Source organism: Typha latifolia, chromosome 14 (assembly GCF_019914945.1).
Source record: "Typha latifolia isolate L0001 chromosome 14, TyphaL0001v2, whole genome shotgun sequence".
Lineage (NCBI taxonomy): Eukaryota > Viridiplantae > Streptophyta > Magnoliopsida > Poales > Typhaceae > Typha > Typha latifolia.
Window position 1 is genome coordinate 8,871,273 of NC_133099.1, and position 24,410 is coordinate 8,895,682.

The 24,410-nt window shown below is 34.3% G+C and overlaps 1 protein-coding gene across 1 annotated transcript; it reads left to right on the plus strand.

The window, feature by feature from the left end:
* Window positions 1-4,393: 4,393 nt before the first annotated feature.
* LOC140800989 (mitogen-activated protein kinase homolog MMK2) lies at window positions 4,394-17,387 on the plus strand. The gene is made up of 6 exons (XM_073155962.1): window positions 4,394-4,981; window positions 6,840-6,969; window positions 9,935-10,072; window positions 13,328-13,660; window positions 16,176-16,359; window positions 16,826-17,387. The coding sequence occupies exons 1-6, from the start codon at window positions 4,821-4,823 to the stop codon at window positions 16,996-16,998; spliced, it is 1,119 nt and encodes a 372-aa protein (XP_073012063.1). The 5' UTR covers window positions 4,394-4,820; the 3' UTR covers window positions 16,999-17,387.
* Window positions 17,388-24,410: the final 7,023 nt, after the last annotated feature.

Consider the following 24,410-nt stretch of genomic DNA (forward strand, 5'->3'; position numbering starts at 1 on the left):
TTTGCTTGTAATTGAAGAAGAGAGGATTGCAACTCATATTTAGTAACATATATCAATAAGAGTGCTTCAAAAATAATCCCCTCCCTCTAGAAATTCAATATTTATAAACTTAATTTGCATTTTAAATATAAGATTTTATTCACTCTATCTTGAAGATATGATTTTCATGAGCACATAATTATTTGTAATTTTTAGTAAGAAAATTAATATCTTAAAAGAATATAAGAATTTGCATCTTACCTTAGTCGTTATTTTAATAGATTGCATCTTATTCTTCATTGTAAATTAATAGATCTCTCAAATAGCTTTTATAATTGTGAGCTTTATTTTTATGAAAGTTTGCGTTTAAATTTTATTCTTTTCACATTTCTTTTTATTTACACCCTATCATTCAACATTTACAAATCGGGTCACATATGTCACCAAATATTTACAAGAAACACTATATTGTTAAATTCTTAAATTTAGTTTAACAAAACCCTAAGATTAGATTAACAATACTACGAGGATTACCAAAAATTTTCAACTAAATAAAAACATCTTATCTAACCTTTTTCTTTTTTATATCTTATCAAATTTAGATTATTCAATGACATAAATTGATGCATTGTAGGTGGAGGAATAGACATCAGAGGGGATTAGAGTGTTAAAGGAATTCACTTTTATTTTTAGTTAGTTCAAATTAATCTCTCTTGCAGGCTTTAGCTAAGAAAGTCTCATCATGCCATAAAATAAAGTGAAAGATATAAACATTTAGATAATTTAAAAAAGAATAGTTAGTAGACAAAATAATCTCTTTTTTTATGTCATATTCCCAAACTATGTTAATGTTAATATAACCTAGGGTGACTTTTGTAAATATTTAGTAAAATATATGGTTCAATTTGTAAATATTAAAAATACTAGGTATAATCACAAATAGGTGAAAAGGCAAGATGTTAAATATAAATTTTCTTATTCTTAATTAGCTTGATTATTGAGACTCCAAATATATCATCTTTTTGATAAACCTATTGTTGAGATTATCACTATAAAATAGTAAATAAATACTCCATATTCTAATTGTTATGTTATGATATAATAATATATATTGATAATTTGATAAAAGCCAAAGAATTTATGCATAATCTCAAATAAAAATTAATTCATAGGTCAGTAAGTAACGAACTCAACAAATTAGTAAAATTAAATTATAAAAAAATAGAGAGATAAGTACCCAAAAGAGAAGATAAATAAAAACCACAAGAGAACATATAAGATTTCATCCGACTATTAAAAATATATAAATATAGAAAGTTTAACAAAATCTTAATTTAATATAATATTAATCTCTAAAAGTGTCTTGACCACGATCATGGTGTTATACAATCAAGCAAAAATGATACCAATAATAGTGCAAAAAATTGTTAATTCCAATATACACTTAATAATATTTTTAATAGCTTGTGCAAAAAATAAGGTAAAAATAGAAATTATGTTCGACCCTCATACTTGAGGTTTACTTAAAACTCATGCAATGCTAGGCTATTGCGAACGAACAAAGAAACTAAACCACAGTTTCAGTTAATCAATTTATGATTAAGATTTCAAATCCTATTACTCATAAATTCAAAATATAATATTTAGAGGTCAATGGACAAAATATAACGTAATAATTGAGCAAATTAGAAACTGGATCGTGATTTTCTTGCATTGAAAATGAGCCAAATTTTAATGTACGTATTATGTACTCACATTAGATATTCTCCACTAAACGACCTTGTGAGTCAATAATTAGATATAAATTTTATTTAAATTATGTTAGGGATGTAAAATTAAATAATATTATATTCATAATGGTATCTCTACTATACAATATTTGTTGTTGTATCCAAGATATTATGGATTTAAATTTTGAAAGAAACTAAACCACATTTTTAATTAATCATTTTATGATTAAGATTTTAAATACTATTACTTATAAAGTCAAAATATCATATTTAAAGTTCAATGGACAAAATCTAGCATAGTAATTGATCCAATTAGAAACTAGATTGTGATTTTCTTGCACTGAAAACGAGTCAAATTTTAATATACGTATATATGTACTTACGTTAGATATTCTCCACTAAACGACCTTATGAGTCAATAATTAGATATAAATTTTATTTAAATTATATTATGGATGTAAAATTAAATAATGTTATATTCATAATAGTATCCATATTATACAATATTTGTTGTTGCATAGAAGAAATTATGGATTTAAATTCTGAAAAAAAACACCATTAGAAATGAACGTAAGATTGCATACAATTTTCTTTGAAAAAAAATACTACTAGCAAATCTAAATTTATTAACATAAAGAAGAAAATATGCTAAATATACTGTTTTCATATTTTGTCTAATTAAGATGATAGACTATTTAATGGGCTAAATAGTAATTATATTAAAAAGAGGCCGTAAAATTTATACATATGTTGTTTAATGGATTGAATAATAACTATATTACAAAAGAGACATTGAAGTTCATATTAAAATTATCAAGCATTAAATTTATTTAGCTTATGTAACACATAGATACTATAATTCATGTATAGACATCTACATATGCTTATTATAAAAAAAATACAAATCCATGATTCGAAAAGTTTGTAAAATATTTTCTTAAATATAATAAAAACAATAAAATATATGATAAATACATGTGAAAGAGAGCAAATATTTACAATTCGAGTCTTCTATAGCCATAAGTGATAGAATAAAAAAAAAGGTTATACAGTATTAAAATTATACAGGCGTATCTTTTCTTATCTCAATAAAATGGTAATTTTTTTATCTACCGCTCAATGAATTTGACACTTCGAGGGGTTGCACCAATCTTTTATCACATATAAGATTGGAAGGAAAAAAAGAAAGAAAAAAGCCTAAAATGAAAAAAAAAATGTAAAATAAGCATCTCATATAATCTTAAAAATAAAGTGAGTTTTTATGCAAATCATCCTTTTAAGGCTAATTCTAGGTTAGAATGCTAACCAAACAGTTATATTCTAGTTAATAGATTATGATATAATAATTATTTAATTAAAAGCCAAAAAGTTTATGCATTGTTGGAAGCACTCGTTGATACTAACTCATAAATGCTGTCACAAATAACATTACAAATTGACATCTCATATCAAAATATTTTCACTACAAATATATTCTAGTATATGATATTATAGTTGTATTATAATTCAGTAATTATATCATAGTTATATTATAATTTAGTAATATATTCTAATATTTTAAATGTATTATTATAGAGAGGGCAAATTGGTTATCTTTTGGGAAAAATGTGGAATAACTCTTTTTTTTTTTTAGTTTCAACTAAAACTCTGAGATGAAGATAATACATTGATCTAATTTTTTTTTATCCCAATAACTTACCACCTATTTAACAGCCAATTTATGGGATAACTCCTAAGGTGCTAAATAAAGTTTTACCTATTCAACATAAATAATGTGAAAAGGGAAATTATATTCTACCCTTACATTTGGAGTCCAGTCTAGAAGTTTAAATGCTAGGCCATCGTGAATAAAGAAATTAGACATTATTTCTAATTAGTTAGTTTACTAATACGACTCTAAATATTATTCCTCGTAAAATTAAAATATAATATGCAAAGCTCAACGGAGAATAAACAAACTGATCAAATTAGGAATTAGAGCATAATTTTTATCAACATTTGTATGTGCGTACATGCTACATATTCTCAACGAAATAATCTTGTGAGTTTAAATGAGCTAGGAAATATAAAGAAGCTCATTAGCATTAAACAAACTCGAACAAACTAAACACGAGTTTCTAACTTAATTATCAACTTAGTTTAAGATTGAGTTTTGTAAATTATAATCCTATTAAACAGGATGTTTAGTTGCTAAAAAGTAATAGACAAAACTATTTATTTTAAAATTTTTATCTATTTTTAATATTTAATTACAAAAATAATTTAAAGAAGTGGGCTTATTTAACCAACCAAGAAATAATTTCACTTTTCCCTTTTGATTTCCTTCCTTAAAAAAATAGTCTTCATTAGAGTGAATCACTCACTCTAGGCTTAAGTAATGCTTAAGCTAAAAAGAAAAAGAAAAAAAGAAAGAAAAGAAATTAAAAAAAAAGAAAAGAAAAGAAAAGAAAAGAAAAGAAAAAGTAATGCTTAAGCTTATAGCTTGACCCCATATCCTATCATCTCCAAACCTCGCATTGATGAAAGTCGTCGCTCTCTAGTTCTATAAACATTCTATCATCCTGTTCAATTTTTTTTGTTCTTATTCAAATTTTAATTATATAGTGGGTGATTTTCTGGGTCTAAATTATTAGGTCCACATTTTTCTCACTCCTCTTTATTTGGTGCGAGATCCAAGCCGCCATAACTTTGACCATTCCAGTCCTCTGTCTCTCTCTCTCTCTCTCTCTCTCTCTCTCTCTCCTCTTCTCTTCTCTTCGAGTCAAAATCTCAATCTCTTTTCTCTCTCCTCTCCGTGGAGTCAAAATCATTTTTTTTGTGTCACCGACCGCGCCAGCGAGTGCGATAGAGACGAGGAGGCCAGCAAAAGCGAACAACACCAGAGTTTTTTAAAAAAAGAGCAGCAAAAAGAGAGATCGATCCAATCGATCTATCCATCCATCGATTCCCAACTCCCTTTTCACGGGCTTCCATACTCCAAAGCTCCCTCCTTTTCCCCTCTTTTCCCCTCTTTTCCCCACCTTCTCTACTCCCGATCCACCTACCCAAGTCTCCGGTCTCTTCTGCTTCTTATCCCGAGAAAGAGAAGAGAGAGGAGAGAGAAGGGGTTACATGGAGCCGGGGTCTGCATCAGGGGAGGGCCATATTAGGGGTATTCCTACCCACGGCGGCCGCTATGTGCAGTACAATGTGTACGGCAATCTCTTTGAGGTCTCCGCGAAGTATGTCCCTCCGATCCGGCCGGTTGGTCGGGGAGCCTATGGCATTGTCTGGTGAGAGAAACCCAACTCGAATTTGCCCTTCAATTTGCTCAATTTGTTGTATTTGTAAGAAATTTTGCTTAGTGCTTGTGGGGTGTTTTAGGTCTTGGGCTATTAACTTTAATTCTTTGTTAAGTTTTCTTTCTATTGTAGCTTGGACTTGTTCCCAGTTGTGTTGCTTTTTTTTTTTAAGAGTTTCCCCCTACTGGCATCAAAGGGAATTAAAAAAGATTGCAACTTTGTTTATATATACTCTGTTGAGGTAGGTATGCTTAAAATATGTAGACAATTCACATCGGTGTAGACAATTCACATCGGTGCATAAGCTCTGGACTTTCAGCTTTAACTGGGTTGTAGGCTTGTAGCTTGCCTTCTTGTTATTTAGAGTTGTTCCCAGTTGGGTTACTTTGTTTGAGACTTCCCAATTAATAGCGCCAAAAGAAATTAGGAAAGGTTGCACCTTTATTGCTATAGATCAATTGGATTTGAGGTATGTGGATTTATCTCTAGATTAGATAGAAGTTGTGCAACAAGAAATTATGGTTAGATAGGTCCTAATGGTCTTAGGTGGATGGTTAGTGTTATTAATAGTATTGGATATCTCGGATCAAGTCTCAAAGTAAGTTAATATATATGCACATAATATGTTTCTTCAATAAAGATGAATGAGTTTTTCTAGGTTAGTATATTTCATTCCTTAAGCTGCTATGTGGATACATGGGCTGATCCTTCTCTTGTTCAGCCACACTACATGAAGTCCAATGATAAACTACCTGAGAAGCATGCTATTACAGCAGCCAGCTGGATTAACATGTAGCCCTAGAGAGGAAATAAACAATATAGAGAAAGGGTTTCGCTCCTTTTCATTTAAGTTTCAAACTTCTAATGGATGCAGAGGATTGTTTCTTCCTCAATTTTGATTTTTATAGTTTCATCTGGATATACTTTATTCTCTTATGGTATAAGAGTTTTCTTACTAGTACCTACTTATGATTCTAGTTTTTCTTTTTGATTAATCTGGGTAATTTTTTTTCAATTCAGAAATTTTGCCATGTCATTTTAACAATTTGTTAGAAGAGCCAAAAGGATAAATCTATTTCTTTGTTTGTTTAGAACTCCCGTAGTTAATAAGGATAAGACAGCTTACTAGATGTAGTGGAACAACATTGTGCAGCTGGTTAAATTTTTTTGATCTCATTGCTTTTCAGATATGGGGAATAAGATATGTGATGATTATAAAACTTATATCACATGGATGGGGTACAATTTAAGCGGTCAGGATGATATCTTTGGAAGGATAAAGTCTGAGAACTATTTATTCAAAAGAACTTCTTGACAAGTCAATTGAATTTTCTAAAAAATTGAAGTTAAAACTTAAAACATGTTGGTCTAGGATGATTCTTTATCGTAAAACATCTTCTTTATTTACTTGTCACCTGATATTAGTTGGCATGGCTGGCACATGCTGCATTGCTCAGTAATATGTTACTAAGCCTTTTAAGTTATCTCTATAGGGTCGATTGTCCTGTAATCAATTTATTGGAGACTACATTTTCTGTGGGTTGAACCTCTTAACAAATACCTGTTGGTTGTTGACCTGAATTACTGTTAGTTTAATCTTTCTTTTTTCTATGCTTTTGTGTTTTGCCCATTATATGATACTGTGTTTTACTGTCTAATAAATTTTACCTTTAGAAATATATCCAACTGTTCGAAAAAATTAGAATATTCTTGCTCCATTTCCAGCTCCTTGAAGATTTGTTTTGGTATCCTAGTTTTTTAATGGTTAAACCATTGTTTGATTACTTGTGCTTAAATATTTAATGAAGACTAACATAAAAGTTATGCTTTTCCTCCACTTTTTCTCCAGTGCTGCTATGAATTCACAGACACGTGAAGAGGTTGCTATTAAGAAGATTGGCAATGCATTTGACAACCGAATTGATGCCAAACGAACTTTGAGGGAAATAAAGCTGTTGCGACATATGGACCATGAAAATGTAAATCTACTTACTAGTTTTAGTTACTTCATCTTCTTCTAATACTCAAAAGAATTCTTTATCTAGGCATATGTTTGATTATTTTTACATGGTAATCATGAAAAGTTCCTTGCTTAAGCATATTATCTAATTGCTTCTTAATTCCTGCATAACAGACTTGCTAATGTTTTTGTGTATTTGACATTTGACCAGGGTTAGACACTTATTATATTGATGAGCTCTTCCATGAAATTCATGATGGATGCTTTTATTAAAACAGTTAATTTTTCCTTTTCTACGAAAAACATCTCCTACAACAAATTGTCCTCCTAGTCATAAATATGACTAATGTTTTACTACCTTATTAATAATTCTACATGACATTTGATTTTAAATTGTGTGTAGTATGAGTGGATGACTGAATTTGCATTGCCTCATGGTTTTGGTTTATGGGAATGGATCTGGTAAGCCTTTACCATTGCAGCTTTTAAATGATGGCTGGGAGATGTAAGTTTTAAATATCGTCATAGTTTTAGGTTCAACGAATTGTCCTCCTAGCCATTAATATTGTTCTCTTAGTTTTTGATTTACAATTGGAACTATTTAATGATGGCTAGGAGTTGTAAGTTATGCTGCTCCTTTAATTGATCTTCCTTTTGGATTAATTGTTGAAAAGTTCATTCTTAGGGCATGTTTGAATGCTCTGAATTTAAAATCTATAATATCTCGAAATAGGAGAATTGAGATGACCATCCAAGTGATTACTATAGAAATTAGTCCCAAGTAATTATATTATTTTTGGTGTTTGGTCTACGAATTACTCCACATGTAATTACTGGGTTCTCTCTTCTCCCTCTTTCATCCTACCCACCGCACCACTAAAACCAAGCCACGACAATCGTGTCGCTTGGAACATCGTCAAATTTGTATGTTCGATGGTCGGTGGTCGTAGATTTGTCCTTATAGAAGACAATCAAAGATTCCTCATGGAGTAGAGACCAAAGCCTCTCACACTAGTCCTTATGGTGACTGCTCCCGCTCCCACTTCTTCCATTGGAAGCAAGGTGGAGAAAGATTGAAGTATGCAACAGAAGAGATGATGCTTAATTTTGTAGTATTGAGGGCTGGATAGGCATGAAGCACGAGACAAACGAAAAAGAGCGACATATGGAGGAAGAGGATGAGGAGGAGTAGGAGGAGAGGAGGGGACTGGGCATGGCTGTGGAGAAGGCAGTGAAGAGAGGGAGGTAAAGAGGTGGTGACCTATAAGGTGGGTGTTATAAGAGGAAGCCTGTTGGGTTTTTGCTATGAGGGAGGAGGGCTCACATACTTTGTGACAGCTTTTCACCAAAATTATATGAGTCTTAGTGGTTGTACATTTTACCCCAAAAACTTAGTAATTTGGTCTAATACTAAGGTAATTGAAACCTCTAAAATAGGTATCCAAATGCCCTTCTGGAAATTTTTTTTTCTGGATTATAAGTTTTAGAGTTTTCCTAAATTACTATGATAATATAGAGGTCATTAAACACCCCCTTAATGATTTTCAAGCTGGTAAGTTTTTAGAATTGATCTGAAATTGGCCAGTCTTTGTTAGCCATTTTTCATTTATGAAAGATTGGACAACTTTCTACTAAAGAAACTTTGAATTTTAATATCTTCCTTTAGCATCTTGATTTCTAAGATGGATGCCATTTTATGCTTCTTAAGTTAGCCATGTTAAAGCTGTCAAATACACAGTTCTAGTTAATATGTTTGAACATTGATTTGGTGATTTCCTACCTAGGCAGTTTATAGAAAAATACAGACTGTTTACCTTTCTGCTGCTTCACTCTTGCTATGCCCTTTCTACAAATCTTAGATATTAGATCAGGGACATGCTGCAACAAGTGAAAGCTTGATTTATCTCTTGCTCTTTAAGGTGGTCTAGAAAGAACTCAGAGATTGTTACTTTGTATAAATACGTATAGGTAAAGGTATCCACCACTAGTACTTTGAATAGTTCTAAAGATTTCTGTTGTCGAGTAAATGTTGATTTTTGTGTTCACATGATAGGCTACGGAACGATTCTTTCAAGATCTGGATTTATTGCAGGAAGAAGTCCGCCCAACCGAGGAAAAATATTCACCAAATATTCTTCCGTAGTAAAAAAATTACGAAACCAAGTGGGATCGATCCGTAACTCTCTGATCTATGTTTTTCGTATTTATGCCCTTCGCAGATTTGAACTGCAATTGGAACGAAAACACAATATAGTTTGGGTGATGGTGGTGGTGACGGGTGGAGTGGATGTTAGGGCTATGGATGATAATAGAGATGATGGTGGATGGTTGATTTTGTTTAAGGGATAAAGACGAATGGGAAAAAGTGGTCGAGATCCCAAGGAAGAGAGAGGATTCGACAGACAAGGGAGATTAGAAGTTAAGAGAGATCTTGCTAACGGTAAAAGTGGTAGGTTGGTGAAGAGGGAGGAGGGAGATTAGAGTAGAGAGACTAGAGAGAAGATAGAGAGGCAAGAAACTAATATTCCAATAGCATTATGATTTTGACTGTCATCCACACTTTTATAGAAGCTAGCCAACAAACCAAAATAATAATTATTAACCCTAATTCTAGTGGATTCCTGTCGATCGCGTTCGACTGCGCCCGACCGTGTTCGAACGTGTATTTTACGTTCTATGTTTTTGTGAATCTGATGTAGGCGTTCGCAAAGCCGTTCGAAGGCGTCCCCAACCGCGTTCGAACGCGACCTACAGAAAATTTATTTTAATGAAAATAATTAACTAATGCTATAAGAAAAGACTTTAACTAAGTGTATTATCATATTGCAGTGGACGAAGTTTTATTTGGTTTGCCTTCTCCAAGCTCTTTTGATATGATGAGTTACTTGCTGCTGGAGTTTTTTTTTTGTTCTTTGACTTTCTTTAGTTATAGAATTACCAACAGAGTACTTCTTGTTGTAATGATTAGTTTTTTTCTTTTCCAGGTTATTGCAGTAAAGGACATTATACGTCCTCCTAGGAGGGAGAACTTCAATGATGTCTATATCGTCTATGAGTTAATGGACACGGATCTTCATCAGATAATACGCTCCAACCAACCATTGACTGATGACCATTGCCAGGTTTAGCATCTTCTTTTACTAGTTATTCTTGTGGAAGTGATACTTCAAAGATGCGTAAGAACATTTACTATCTTAGTTACTTCCTGTCCTCGTATATTATGTTTCTAATCTTCTATAGAAATTGGGTTCTTCTACCATGACTAGAATTTAAGTAACCAATAAACCTACTTTTCTTGATTCATAGGGCTTGCTATGTCATATGGTGCATTAGAGTAAATACTGTGCAGAATCTGTTTTCTTTCCCCCTCCAGTAAATGTATACACCCTACAGTTCTATACTAATCTTTCTTGTATGATATGAACATACGGGGCTATATAATTTTATAAGGAAAAAGAAAGACCTGTCCTATTTTTCATGCTGCTTGTGCCCTGTCAACTTAACCAGAAGGTCCAGAAAGGAGGAAGGTAGGATCCAAAATGGAGAAGCTTTAAACAAAGAAGCGAGTCTATTTGCTCTACATCACAAACTTTATATATATATATATTAGAATATCTATTCTAATGAGCTTCCAACAGAATTTTGAGAAGTTATATTTACTGAACTGGTTAGTATATCTAAGGTTTTGGCCTGTAATAATTTTAAATAATTTAAAAGTAGTAAAAAATTAATAGGAAAACAAAATTTTATGACTAATGTTTTACTACCTTTATTAATAATCCTACATGACATTTGGTTATTAAATAATATATAGTATGAGTGGATGACTGAATTTGCATCGCCTCATGGTTTTGGTTTATGGGAAGGGATCTGGTAAGCCTAGAAAGACTTTTGATTTACATTGTGTCAACTAGGTATGGAGAATGGTGAAGTTTTGGTAGCATAGATGGTATGAAGAGAGAAATATAGGAGGCCTTCCTGACAATCTAACCGTTAGTAATGAATCAACATACCACCATTGTAGTCTATTTTCAAAGATAAATGTGAGATAACTTGAACGGTTGAACCTCTCTGAAGCATATGCAGAATTTATCGAGTTGTTGCTGACTATGTATGGGCATTTGATATGTAGCTGCATAAAGAAAGAGTTATTCTAGAGCACAAAGCTTCTGCCTTACGTGTAGCTGCATATGATGGGAAATTTAGTCATATGATGGGAAATTTAGTGCAAAGTCCTTCTGTGATATTGATGGAGGGAGAAGTATAAACTTTCAATGGAAGAGGATATTTACATTGTGGAACACCCACAAAAGTGGTCTTATATGTCATGCAGAGTGCAGCATAAAATGTATCTTATATTCTACTTCGTTGATGTGAAAGGGCTTTGAGCCTTGAAATTGACCATTTCTGTGATATTCCTGGGTGATTCAAAAGGGTGGCATAGACTCAAGTCCTCAACATAGCTAGTGCAGGGCGAAGTGGGGAAGTGAGGAAAACTTGGGACTTGGCACCTTTGTGTATAATTTGGTTGATTTGGTGGCGATGAATTGAACATTTTTAAGGTGTCAGACATGGGATTTATAGCTTGACATTTGTATCAAACCATTATAACTTAGAAGGGGTTAATCTTAATCTAATTTCTTATTGGAGTAGAGAATATCAAGGTGGACCTTATATTCAACCCAAAATACTCAGGTTAACATGACATGATGACTTGATGATTATTGATGATAACATTTTGGTATTAGTCACCAATAGGATTCTTCTGGATCTAAAGTTTCTAGTCGTGTAACACATACCATGCTCAATAACAGTAATCAAGATTCATACACAATTCCACAATTTGAAATTAATATTTCTTTCGTCTTGTGCCAATGTAGAACTAGGATCTGAAACCTAAGGTTCTTTGTCTTGGTCAGAATCTGTTGGAAACAGAGTTTAGTGTTAAAGCTTCACTGTTACCTAAATGATGATGCTGTAATTTTAGAAACTCTCTGACTCACCGAACCATTGGCCCTTAGTATAATATGAAATAGACAATGACACAATGTAACAAAATGCTGACCGAAGTGCATAATTAGACATATTGTGAAATACAAAGAAGGTTATATAGTTCATTTTCTAGTTTAGACTAATTCTTCATTACCTTCAGGATATCATATATGCAACATTTAAAATGGAAAGAAGGACGTGCCCTTTTACTTTCTTACTTTGTAGGAGTGTATTTGTTAACTCATCAACTACTTTAAATGTTTAAGTTAGAAAGAAATGGTTTTTATTTTTTGTATTCAAACACTGTCCCTCACCTTTGGGCTTGAGACATTTTGTCAAGTCAAAAATTGAACTTGTTAATGGGAGGAGGTTTATTAATTTGATTGACTTGGGAGCTCGTGCTCTAACATCATGATAATTCACTAACTATTCTAAAGCTTAAGTTAGAGAACGATTTTTTTATTTTTTATATTCTAACACTCCCCATATTTTCGTAGGGGAATCCGACTGATCTTAGGTTAATATAACAAATTGGAAGTGCGTGTTTGGGGCTTTCTTTCTCCTCTCCAATTTTTTCCTGTAGGACTTGACACCATCTCTACCAAGCAAATGTGGCTACGACCACTGCTAGAAGCAGTGGTGATTGCATCCACCAACTAACTTTCTCCACAAACTCACTATTTTAAGTGAGTAATTTAAAATCTCTTATTTTCTATCATATTTACTAATTTTTTCAAAATTATCCTGCATTTATATTTTCTTTTTAGAATTTTATATAATTAAAAATAGCCTTATACCGAAATGGTTGATATGAGGAATGACTAGATACGGTTAATACGCATTGTTTTTTTTTCACTGGTTGATACCAATATCAACAATCAGAAGCTTACTATTATGGTTTGCATGTGGACGCTAGAAGCCTAGAACTACAGCTATCTTTCCCTATATTGTATGTAAGTGAAGGAAAATATGATTTGGCATCTCTTGTGAAGTTGAATCACACACTGGCTGCTGGGTGGGATGAAGACAAAAAGAGACATTTAAATACTCAACCAACTGAACATGATCATCACCTATCTAATGTAGGAGAAGGGCCTGAATAAGTGAGTAGCTGAAAGGGGTTCTTGTAGCCATCACTAAGGATATTTTTTTAGAAAAACACAATATTAGGGACAACAAGGATCCTTTAAAATCTCTTATGATATTTCCGAAGTACATAAGATAATCTATTTTGAGCTGTTAGTTCATAATTAAGTTTTTCTTTTAGCTTAGGGTATCCATGTTGAGCTGCTAAAACGTAATTAATTTTCTTTTTGTTTGTTAGTTCTGATTATATTTGGTGGAACTTTTATGTGAATCATGCTTTTACCAAATATCCTCTGCAGTATTTTCTCTATCAATTACTACGAGGGCTGAAATATGTGCACTCAGCAAATGTCTTGCACCGCGATCTTAAGCCAAGCAATTTGCTGTTAAATGCAAACTGTGACCTTAAGATTGGAGATTTTGGGCTGGCAAGGACTACTTCTGAAACTGATTTCATGACGGAGTATGTCGTCACTCGTTGGTACCGGGCTCCTGAACTTCTCCTTAATTGCTCAGAGTATACTGCTGCTATTGACATTTGGTCAGTAGGCTGCATACTTGGTGAAATTGTTACACGAGAACCTCTATTTCCCGGAAAAGATTATGTCCATCAGTTAAGGCTAATAACTGAGGTATGATTGGGTTGTATATGTTTCAAGTTTAAATTTTTTTAATTTTTTAAGTTGCTGCTCAGGTTATGAAATGTTTTTGAGAAGTGTTTGAAAAACCTTTTCTCATATCTTTCCAGTATTGCTTGTATGCCATTTTGATTTTGATTCAAAAGCACATTTCCTGCCTTTCTTTGACTAATTATGTGGGGGCATTAATTACTATCAAGGAGAGAGGAAAATCGTATGTGGTCTAAGACTCCAAACTTTATGTTAAATATTCAAAAATGATTCAGCCCTTTTATAGCTATTGAATGCACCTTGATATTTTCAAGGCTCACTTTGGGATGAAATACAATGTGAACACTTTAGTTCTCTATACCTCAAGTTTAGCTTTATACTAAGGTTCTAAGTATCGATATCAGTGTTGGTCGTCAAAGAAAATGATATATACTGGCAGTACGAACCATTTTGGCCATTGTATCTGCCATTTCGTTTTAGACTATTTTTTAATTAATTTACTTCAAAAAGTGATATGAAATATAGAAAAATCTTATAAGTTAAGGAAAATAAAGCTAAGAAAATTTAGATTGTTGGCATAAGATAGTAACAGCATAATAAAAAGAGTAAAGTACTAAGAACAATTTCAATTTTGGATGCATTCAATAAATATCTGTGCTCATCACCATCATCACCTTTAAAATAAAAATGGTAGGAAGCCTCAGGTAGATGAGGCTAACAACTACCTTTGCAACATAAGTGAGGATAATGGTGTTATAAGAGAAAACTAAAATAAAGTAGAGTAAAGGAAGAATAAAATAGCAATAAAAAGGAAAAAAGAGAAAAATAGGAAAGAAATGTAACATGTGGCACTCAAGACATTAAGAGATCAATAATTGATGCTTCAAGTTGTATTCAGGTTAAATGTAATTTACGATGTGTTCCGCATATAGTCCGCATAAAGAAAAAAAAAATCAAAATTTGTCTATGACTAATGTGACTGGTACGACTGATAGCCGATACTGGATCAATACAGCAGATATTGAGCAGGAACCAAGGAATCCTGGTTTTGGATCTATGAAGGCACAACAAATGGTAGACAAGTGTTAAAGGTTTTTCCAAATTTTTACCTGAAGTTTCTATATACATATGTGTGTGTGTGTGTATATATATGCAAGGGCAGAAAAACAATGGTATGGTGCTGAATGATTGTTTCTTTGTGCATGGCATGGTAGTCCTCCTAAACAGCAGGATATATACAAGGTAGATAGTAAACCAGTACCATGGACCATACATGACATATCTATCCATGAAATTATATAATATAAAAGCTGTTCACTGTAATAATTCTGTTGAATTTCATGCTGAATATTATAGTTACTGATTCTGAAACAGTTTTCCTTTTCTATTCCATCTTATTTGTTTATACTGCTCTCATTCTCAGAACTCTGTTCCAATATCCTTTTCATTCAACTGTACTTCATTTCCTTGGTATATATGTATACTAGCTTATTTAGAAGTGAAAATCAGCTAGTCAAAGTGCCATGCATTTGGTTTTAGTTTCTTAAAATTGTTTAACTTTTCCAACATTAGATATTTTGGTAAACAGCTTCATTGCATCGCTTCATCTAGTTTCTAGATGCTAGTTATTTGAATTTGAAGGTCACTGTGGAACCAAAGAAAAAGAATTTGCTGATTGACTGAGGCTGACAAAATGATCACCTAATCGGCCACTATGATTGGAAGTTTGGAACATGTGAACGTGGAACTGTCCAAGAGCAGATCATCTGACCTTAAATATTTGCATCAAACTATAGTGATGTCCTCATATTTTATGATATTCCTACTGCTAAACTTAAAGTCTTGTTCATCCACTATTGAATCTCATTGTTGCAATCATTATGAGAGTGCCACTTGCCCATGCATGACTCTTAAGTCACAACATCCTCAGAGACTGCATACATTTCCCTTCTCTAAACCATGCACAGGCAGAAACTAGCACACTAGGACACCCTTCTTTTGCTGTTGCAATCATTATATGGGTCAGCTCTTATCACTGTTGTGGGAAGATCAGCACTTATTGATAGTCCTCGTATGATTTTAATGTTAGTTCTGTGTATCTCCAATATCAATTGAAAGTTCAATCTATACTCCAATAAAAGTTAGTTTCTACAGTATTATCCTACATTCTGCATGCATGATATATATTGCATTATTCCATGTAAGGATTTTTAGGATGCATCGTGCTAGAGACTAGTATCTCTATCTGTATGAGTAGGAATAGCTTAACAAATTCTAGTATAGAAATAAAAGTTCTCACATAGTTGGACAAAGCTTGACAGCTATGGTTATATCATTCTTCTTGTTTTCTTTGTTTACTTATGCATATCAAATTTGGCCGACCAGATGCTTAAATCATGGCGCTCAAGTTTCCCTCTTAGCTTTTCTTTAGCAGTTCTCTTTCTGAAACCATGAGTAGAGATGAATTCTTGTAATTTTGTGTTTTATAACTCTGCTTCCTGTTTTCTCTTGTCAAAAGCTAATAGGTTCACCAGATGACTCAAGCCTTGGGTTTCTCCGAAGTGATAATGCCAGAAGATATGTGAGACAGCTTCCTCAATACCCAAAACAACAATTCCGTTCTAGATTTCCTAACATGTCTACTGGAGCTATTGATTTGCTTGAGAAAATGCTTGTATTTGACCCAAGCAGGCGAATTACAGGTAATTTGACCTTTTAATATTTCCTGCTAAATTTTCTAATAAAGTCCTAGGGAATTTTATTTAGCATCTCGCATTTACCTTGTTCACTTCAAGCTTTATAATTTCATTTAATCATCAGAAGGGATTCTGTTTCTAAACAGACCTTGACAACACATACTCAAATAGAATATTCTTTTTGTTTCAGAAGTTAAGTTATGAAATCTCAAAACACTCTTATTAGATCAATTTAAGTTAATGCCATAAGTGTAATTTCACTTGCATGGTTAAAGTATTCTGGAGTTATGGTTAGGCTCTCTGAGACCAACTGAAGGGATGGTATTTTCTTGGTGAGTAAAATGAAGGTATAAGGCTCAGATCAGACCAAATGAAGATATAGGGTGTAAAAAGTAATGGACTTAAAATGCATGATGATGAATACAATCCATTTTAGAGGTTAATATTCGAATTAATTGATCATTTCCTGCAGTTGATGAAGCTCTTCGTCACCCATATTTGGCATCCCTGCATGATATAAATGAAGAACCAGTTTGTCCAGCTCCTTTTGTTTTCGACTTTGAGCAGCCATCATTTACTGAAGAAGATATCAAGGAACTAATCTGGAGGGAGTCTTTGAATTTCAACCCAGACCCGCTTCACTAGAAAATTTTCATGTACATGCTATATATTGCCGGAGATAATTGACAGGATTTCTTGCTAAGGTCTGCTCTTTGAATCAAAAAATTTGTTCCTCTTGGTAACAGGATGACCGAGTGCCTCAGGTCACTATCTTCTTCTTATCATGTTTCTATACACTATGATTTGATAAGTTAAGGAGTTTAGTCAGATATTAGAACAATAAGGTTGTCTAGATATTCTGATACCACACCCATGATGTGTATGTTTTTACTTTTTAGGTTCTGTTTCCTCGAGAAGATTGTTGCTGTTTGTCTTGTTATTATTATAATGTAGCATCTTCAGAGTTCTCATGGGAAGATATTATCTGATTGAAAAGCTTGGTAATTGCCTACAATATATATCTTTCTTTTTCATTCTTCTTGTCTTTGTTTAATGACAGATAAAATTATACCAAAAAAAAGTTGGTAAAGACTAAAGATATGTCTTCCTATTTGTCCATGTCTCACTTCATCGAATAGTCTGCATTGATAATTACTGCAAGCATTGCTACCATGTGCAGCATATTCAATAAGTTAATCTAATTTTTAGATTTTATCATAAGACTTAATTTATGCGATATTCCTCTTATTAAACTATGAAAATCATCATCCTATTCTGATTTTTAGATTTCGTTTTTTGATGACTTGAGATTTGTTCTATTGGTGAGTCATTTAGAGCTTGTGGCATTACTTTCATTATAGAGTTATTGGAGCAGGAGCTAAGAATGATTGTTTTGTTCTACTTTTGGTTTTCTTTGCAGCTGACATTTTCAACTATAACATTAATATAGTATTTTTCAGAAAGAAATATATTTAATCAATCCCTACAGTTTACTCTTGTTTATTTACATTTTTTTTCCCTTAAATTGCACACAAGAAATCCATTTGTCTACTACATTGTGTGTCAAATAAGTCTATCAGGCTGGTCAGAAAACCACAAAAAAAAACACTCAAATCCATATAGGCTTTGTTTTATGATTGGGACTATTACCTACATGTGTGATTACTCCAGTATTTATTAGGATTGTTCAACTTTCTATTTGAAGATTCTATTTTTAAGTCAAACTTAAGATGAGATATAAGCGAAGCTTGAACAAGCTATTTTTATTTTGAGTGAGCTGGCTCCGGCTCAGTTGGAGCCTAAAAATTTGTTTAGGCTCATCTCAAGCCGAGCTGAACTCGAAATGAAGCCATTTGTTTGTTTATTTTGAGGCCGCTATCTATGGGGTGCTTCAAATAGATACTTATTGGAATTTCAAGGTAAGTATATCTTCTTCTTTTCCTTTTGTTAGTCGAGATAATTTGTGTGTAAATAAAATAATCTCGTAACTTTTTATGTTTATTTAATACTACTTGATAGGGATATTATGAAGGGTTTATTTGCATTTGATGGAATATAAGATGAAATATGGAAGAAATATTTTTCAAAATTGACGAATTTCAAGGAAAAAATAAGCATATATTAAGTATTTTGGTTGGCACAGTATATTAGTTTTCTTATACTTCATATTTTATCTTATTCAAAATTTGTTCGGCTTATATGATTAATGACATGGAAAAGATTAACAACTTAGTGAAATGATTAATAGATTAGGAAATATCCAGGTTTTCTTATATATCTTTCTTTTTCTTGGAATAATACTATTATATGTGATTAGAGTAAATTATTTTTATTTATTAAACTGTTTTGACAGTTCATATGCTCTTAAGCATCCAACACTATAGATAAAGAGAAAAATATATTTGTAAATACAAGTGTTTCTAAGTTTTTAATCTCTCATTAATACAATAGAAGTGTGCATTCTCAAAAGCCCTCTTCTCTTGCTAGAAAATTCTCCGGTTTCTATGTCCTAAAAACTATTATAATAGTATTTATAAGTGTGACTTATGTAGAAGAAAAGAGAGATAGAAATCCTCTCGGGCTAGGGTGTTTGAACATCCTAGAGCCTGTTCGAACGCCTGCGGCGAGCAGTCAAACTTCAACTCTTCCTAGACTCGAGCGTTTGAACTGCCGAAACCCATTCTAATGCCCTTAACCCTTTTTTTTCATTTTGAGCCAAAACAACAATTCTCCATCGTGGACTTTAAACAAAACTATCTCCACTACTGCAAAGTGATTGCAAATTCTAAAATGCATCACTTGCAAATTTGCATTTAAAGTCATCAAATCTAAACAATCAAATACTACGAGACTTCTAAAGAACTTCAAATGGTGCGCGCACCGTTCCAAATTTGAAGGCAACCAACTATCATGACCCGAAGTCGAAATCATGATCGACCATGTACCTCAATACATTTGAGATATATGATGCCTTACGAATACTTTTTAAGTACACAATGACAAGAATTTTAATGAAAACAAAATTAATTTATATATAATTTAACCCAATAATAATAAAAATAACCAATGTCATCACTAATGTGTCTCTAAGCAAATTGAGTTAACAAATAGTCTAAAACATAGAGACCAAAATAACCAAAATAACTAAAAGGTAGCTCCTAAGTGGAGGTGGAGTCTCGGTGCATCTCGCTTAGTTGCCATTACATGAAATATTAAAGAGGAAATTTTATATAGCTGAGGAAGTAGAATTTACTCAAAAGCTAATTAAATTCAAATTTTATAACTTAAATAAAATCTAAATCCAATGATATAGAATGACAATTCAACTAAGCATGCTCTTAAAGTAATAAAAATGCAACAATAATAATAATAGAAAGTCATATCTCATAACATGCTCAGTTCCAACATATTAAAATTTTTCTCAATAATAATAATACCATTTGTCTCAATTAGGCCTATACCCTATGGATCCACATCAACTAGAAATCACCTTGAGATGATGCTCGGGTCTTTTTCTCATAGCCGATCCAGTTAGGGTCATCAAGAAATGTGACTACGTGATAAACGCATCTTATCTCTTTCACTAACCGTTGAGAGAGATTAGAGTCACCTTAGAAAGTATTTCGATTTAACCTGAGACTATCTCTAACCCTATTAGAGTCACCTAAGAAAATCACCGTAGTGATTTAAACTATGACTTTTCCATAGACTTTCAGTTAGATTTGAGTTACCACGAAAAATCCCAAGCGATCTATACCAAGATTGTTCTCTAAGTCATACCAAATACCAGTTATGTTTTTCTCCACTAAAATTGCAATTTGCACGAAGTATAGGATGCACTGAATTGTAAATTTTGCATATAGAATTATAATGATTAAATTAGACATAAAAATGTAATAAATAAATTTGCACATAGAGAAATACGTGGTCTGATAAAAGGCACGAAATAAAATGTAAATAAATATATGAGTGAACTAACTCACCTGAGTTTAGGCAAACTAACTGAAATCTCCGATCTCTATTCCATTCACTAAAAGACACTACCTTTAAATAATAAAGAATAACATAAATTTTAATTTAATCCCTAATATTACTTCTAAATTTTAAACTAAATAAATGGCTAAAATGGGCTAATTTAAGCTCAAAAGTTTTAGGTTGGGCTGTAGTTGCTATAGCCTAGTCAAACCAACTAACTTGTATCAGCCCATGATTAAAAACCCATTTATTTACCCACGAGTTGGTAGCTGCATCTCACAAATTCAAAAGATGAATTGGGCTAAAGGTCCAATACAATTAACTTATCAATTCGAGTCGGGTTTATTGGGTCTAAATCCAAGAGAGAGAGAGAGAATGACATAATGGAAAATAATAGGGTTAGGGTTTTGATTTATAGGGTGGTTTTTTTAATCTTTATTTGGGATTAGACTCCGATTCGTAGTGGCCGATGGAGTACATGAGCAAGGCATTATCAATGAAGAACCAAATGATGTCTACCTATGAGCGAGAGATGCTAGCCATTATCCACATCGTCACTAAAAGGAGACCATACCTCGTCGGTCAGCGATTCGTGGTGCGTACCGACTAGCGAAGTCTTCCTTACTCCCTTGGGCAAGGGATTCACACTTCGGCACAGTAGTGGTGGGTAACAAAGTTGTTGGCTTCGACTACAAATTGGTGTACAAGAAGGGAACTAAAAATCGGGTCGCCAATGCACTATTGTGGCAACCCGAATCAGTCGACCTAGCCATGATTTCTATTTCGGTCTTCCCCTTCCTTTCAGAGATTAGAGCGGCATGTGTGGAAGATCCAAAGATGAGGGAGCTCATGAAGAAGGTAGAGGAAGAACCATCTAGCTATCCTAGGTTAGAAGTGAAGGATGGTCTACTACTAGACCGGGAGCGAGTATGAGTACCGGCCAAACCCGAAATACGGGTGACTTTGATTCGCCACTTCCACCTCCTATGGCGAGGCATGAGGGAACCTTTAGAACCTATAAGAGGTTGACACAAAATTGTGTATGGGAAGGGATGAGAAAGGAAGTGCTGTCCTATGTTTGAGCATATGAAATCTGTCAACGCGCCAAGGCGGACTCGACCAAGCCGACGGGGCTGCTGCAACCCCTATCCATTTCGGAGCAAATTTGGGAAGATGTGATGATGGACATCATTGAAGGACTGCCCCAGATCAGAGGACATACGGTGGTATTGGTGGTGGTCAACCAGGTGATGAAGAGTGTGCACTTTTTAGCTCTAGCGCACCCGTACACTACAAGGAAGGTAACATAAACTTTTGTGAAGGAAATAGCCCGGTTGCTTGGAATGTCAAGGTCAATAGTTTCAGACCTTGATCTGATCTTTCATGAGTCACTTTTGGCAAGAGAGTACTTCAAATAACAAGGTACTGAATTGAAAATGAGCTCGACATATCATCCACAAACCGATGGGCAACCCGAAGTTGTTAATCACTGCCTCAAGCAATATTTGCGATGCTTCACTGGGGAGCAACTGAAGAGATGGTTAGCTTACCTACCCTGGGCGGAGTACTCATACAACACGGCTCATTAGTCATCACACCGCTATTGGGATGACATCTTTTGAGGCTGTCTATGGGTGCGTGCCCCCATCATTGCGATTATATGACCAGTCGAGCGCACTTGACCGTACTGACATAGATGAGGTACTAGTGGAACGGGATGAAGTACTCAATAGGCTCAAACTTCATCTAGCAGCGGCACAGAACTGAATGAAGCAAGTGTATGATCGCAAACACTAGGAAAGAAGCTATAAAGTTGGCGATTTGGTCTATGTTCGACTCCAACCGTACCGGCAAATCTCAGTACGAACTATTCATAACCAAAAGCCAGCACATCGCTTCTTTGGTCCATTCTAGATCCTAGAGAAGGTGGGAGCGATTGCATATAAGCTGGACCTACTTGAGTCATCTCGAGTTCACCCAGTTTTCCATGTATCCAACTTGAGAGCCCGAGTTGGACTAGTTGAGCAAGTTGCAGCACAACAACCCGAGCCCGAATCAGAGGCAGTTGAGCCCGTTCCTGAGAAGGTCCTAGCACGAAGGAGGGTCAGACGTGAAGGACGAATAGTCACAGAGGTGCTGGTAAGTTAGATTGGACAGACACAAGAGCAAGCTACATGGGAACCCGAGGCAACCTTGATAGAGAGATATCCTGAATTTGCACTTTGAGGACAAAATGAGCAGAAGCATGGTGGAATGATGTGATTCTAACCTTACCGAGTCGTCGCGAGCATGGATACACCCTATATAAGTCTACTCTTATTGTGTTTTAGTTGTTTCTTTCAAAAAATAAGGATTCTATATGTCACGTTTGAACGGGGGAGGGTCGTGTTCGAACGCCCCTTACGAATGCCTGTAGGCACTATTCACATCAACAGAGAACGCAATTTGTGTGTTTGAACGCACAAATTCTATTCGAATGCCCGCGTGCGAATGCCTGCATACATTCACATCGACAAAGAATGCGATCAGCGAGAATTCATTATTTCTAGGTTTATTATTTATTATTTTTTGGCTTATTTGGTTAGCCTCTTAAGTTGTGGATGGCAACCAAAAATATTATAATGATGATAGGCTACGGAACGATCCCTTCAAGATCTAGATTGATTGTAGAAAGCAATTCGCGTAACTGAGGAAAACTATTCACCAATTATTCTCCCGTAATTAGAAAATTATGAAACAAAGTTGGATCGATCCGTAACTTTCAGATCTATGATTTTCGTATTTATGCCCTTTGCATATTCGAAATGCAACTGGGACAAAAACACGATAGAGTGGGGATGAAGGTGGTGGTGATGGGTGGAGTGGATGTTAGGGTTATGAAAGATAATAGAGATGAAGGTGGTGGTGATGGGTGGAGTGGATGTTAGGGTTATGAAAGATAATAGAGATGAGGGTGGATGGGTGATGTTGTTTAAGGGATAAAGACGAAGGGGAAGAAGTGGTCGAGATCCCAAGGAAGAGGGAGGACTCGAAAGACGAGGGAGATTAGAAGATAAATGAGACATTGCCAATGGTAGAGGTTGGTTGGTGAAAAGGGAGGAGGGAGATTAGGGTAGAGAGACTAGAGAGATGATAGAGGAGGCAAGAAACCAATATTCATTAAGCATAATATTTTTGGCTGCCATCTACACCTTTATAGAGGCTAGCTAGCAAGCCAAAATAATAATTATTAACCGTAATTCTAGTGGACTCCCACCGATCCGCGTTCGAACGCACAAAACACGTTCTTTGTCAATGCGAACCTGATGTAGACGTTCGAACGCGCATTTCATATTCTCTATTTTTCCGAACCTGATGCAGGCGTTTGCAAAGGTGTTCGAACGTGCCCCCTTATGCGTTCGAACGTGACCTACATAAAATTTATTTTAATAAAAATAAATAACTAATGCAATAAAAAAAGACTCTAACAAGGTGTATTAGCTCATGACGCTTCCCCAACCTTGTCCTCAATGTGTAAAGTTAGGGAAACGCTCTAAGATGTCCGTCTCCGACTCCCATGTTGCCTCATCGGATGGTTTGCTAAGCCACTCGACTAGGACTTCCATCTCTAATCTGGTACCATGACGTCGTCGACGTGTAGCAAGTACATGAACTGGCTCGACAATCTTTGTCTCCTCCAATGGCTTCGGCAGAACTGATCCAACGACTTTATGATCACCAATTCGCTGTCTCAACAATGAAACATGGAAGACAGAATGCACTCTCGACCCCTCAGGCAGCTTCGAATGATATGCAACCAGACCAATACGTTCCAACACCCAAAACAGATCGAAGTAGTGATATGCTAACTTCTGATTTTGCAATGGATGCAAGTAGCGATGTGCTAACTTTTGGTTATGCATCCGACACAAGGTCACCTGTAGATATGGTTGCTCCATTACAAACACCTAACTGCTGATATCGAACTCCTGCTCTCGATGGTTGCGATCATAAACTTGCTTCATGCGATTTTGAGCAAGTTTAAGATGGGCATGCAACCTCCTCAATGTGGCGTCTCTATCCATCAAAGCTAAGTCCACCTC

Bases quoted from the DNA above. Each gene is read 5' to 3' on its own strand.
- LOC140800989 (XM_073155962.1), top strand. From the start codon at position 4,821: ATGGAGCCGGGGTCTGCATCAGGGGAGGGCCATATTAGGGGTATTCCT. The intron at 4,982-6,839 runs GTGAGAGAAACC...CTTTTTCTCCAG, and splicing joins GGAGCCTATGGCATTGTCTG to TGCTGCTATGAATTCACAGA. The intron at 13,661-16,175 runs GTATGATTGGGT...TCTTGTCAAAAG, and splicing joins AGTTAAGGCTAATAACTGAG to CTAATAGGTTCACCAGATGA.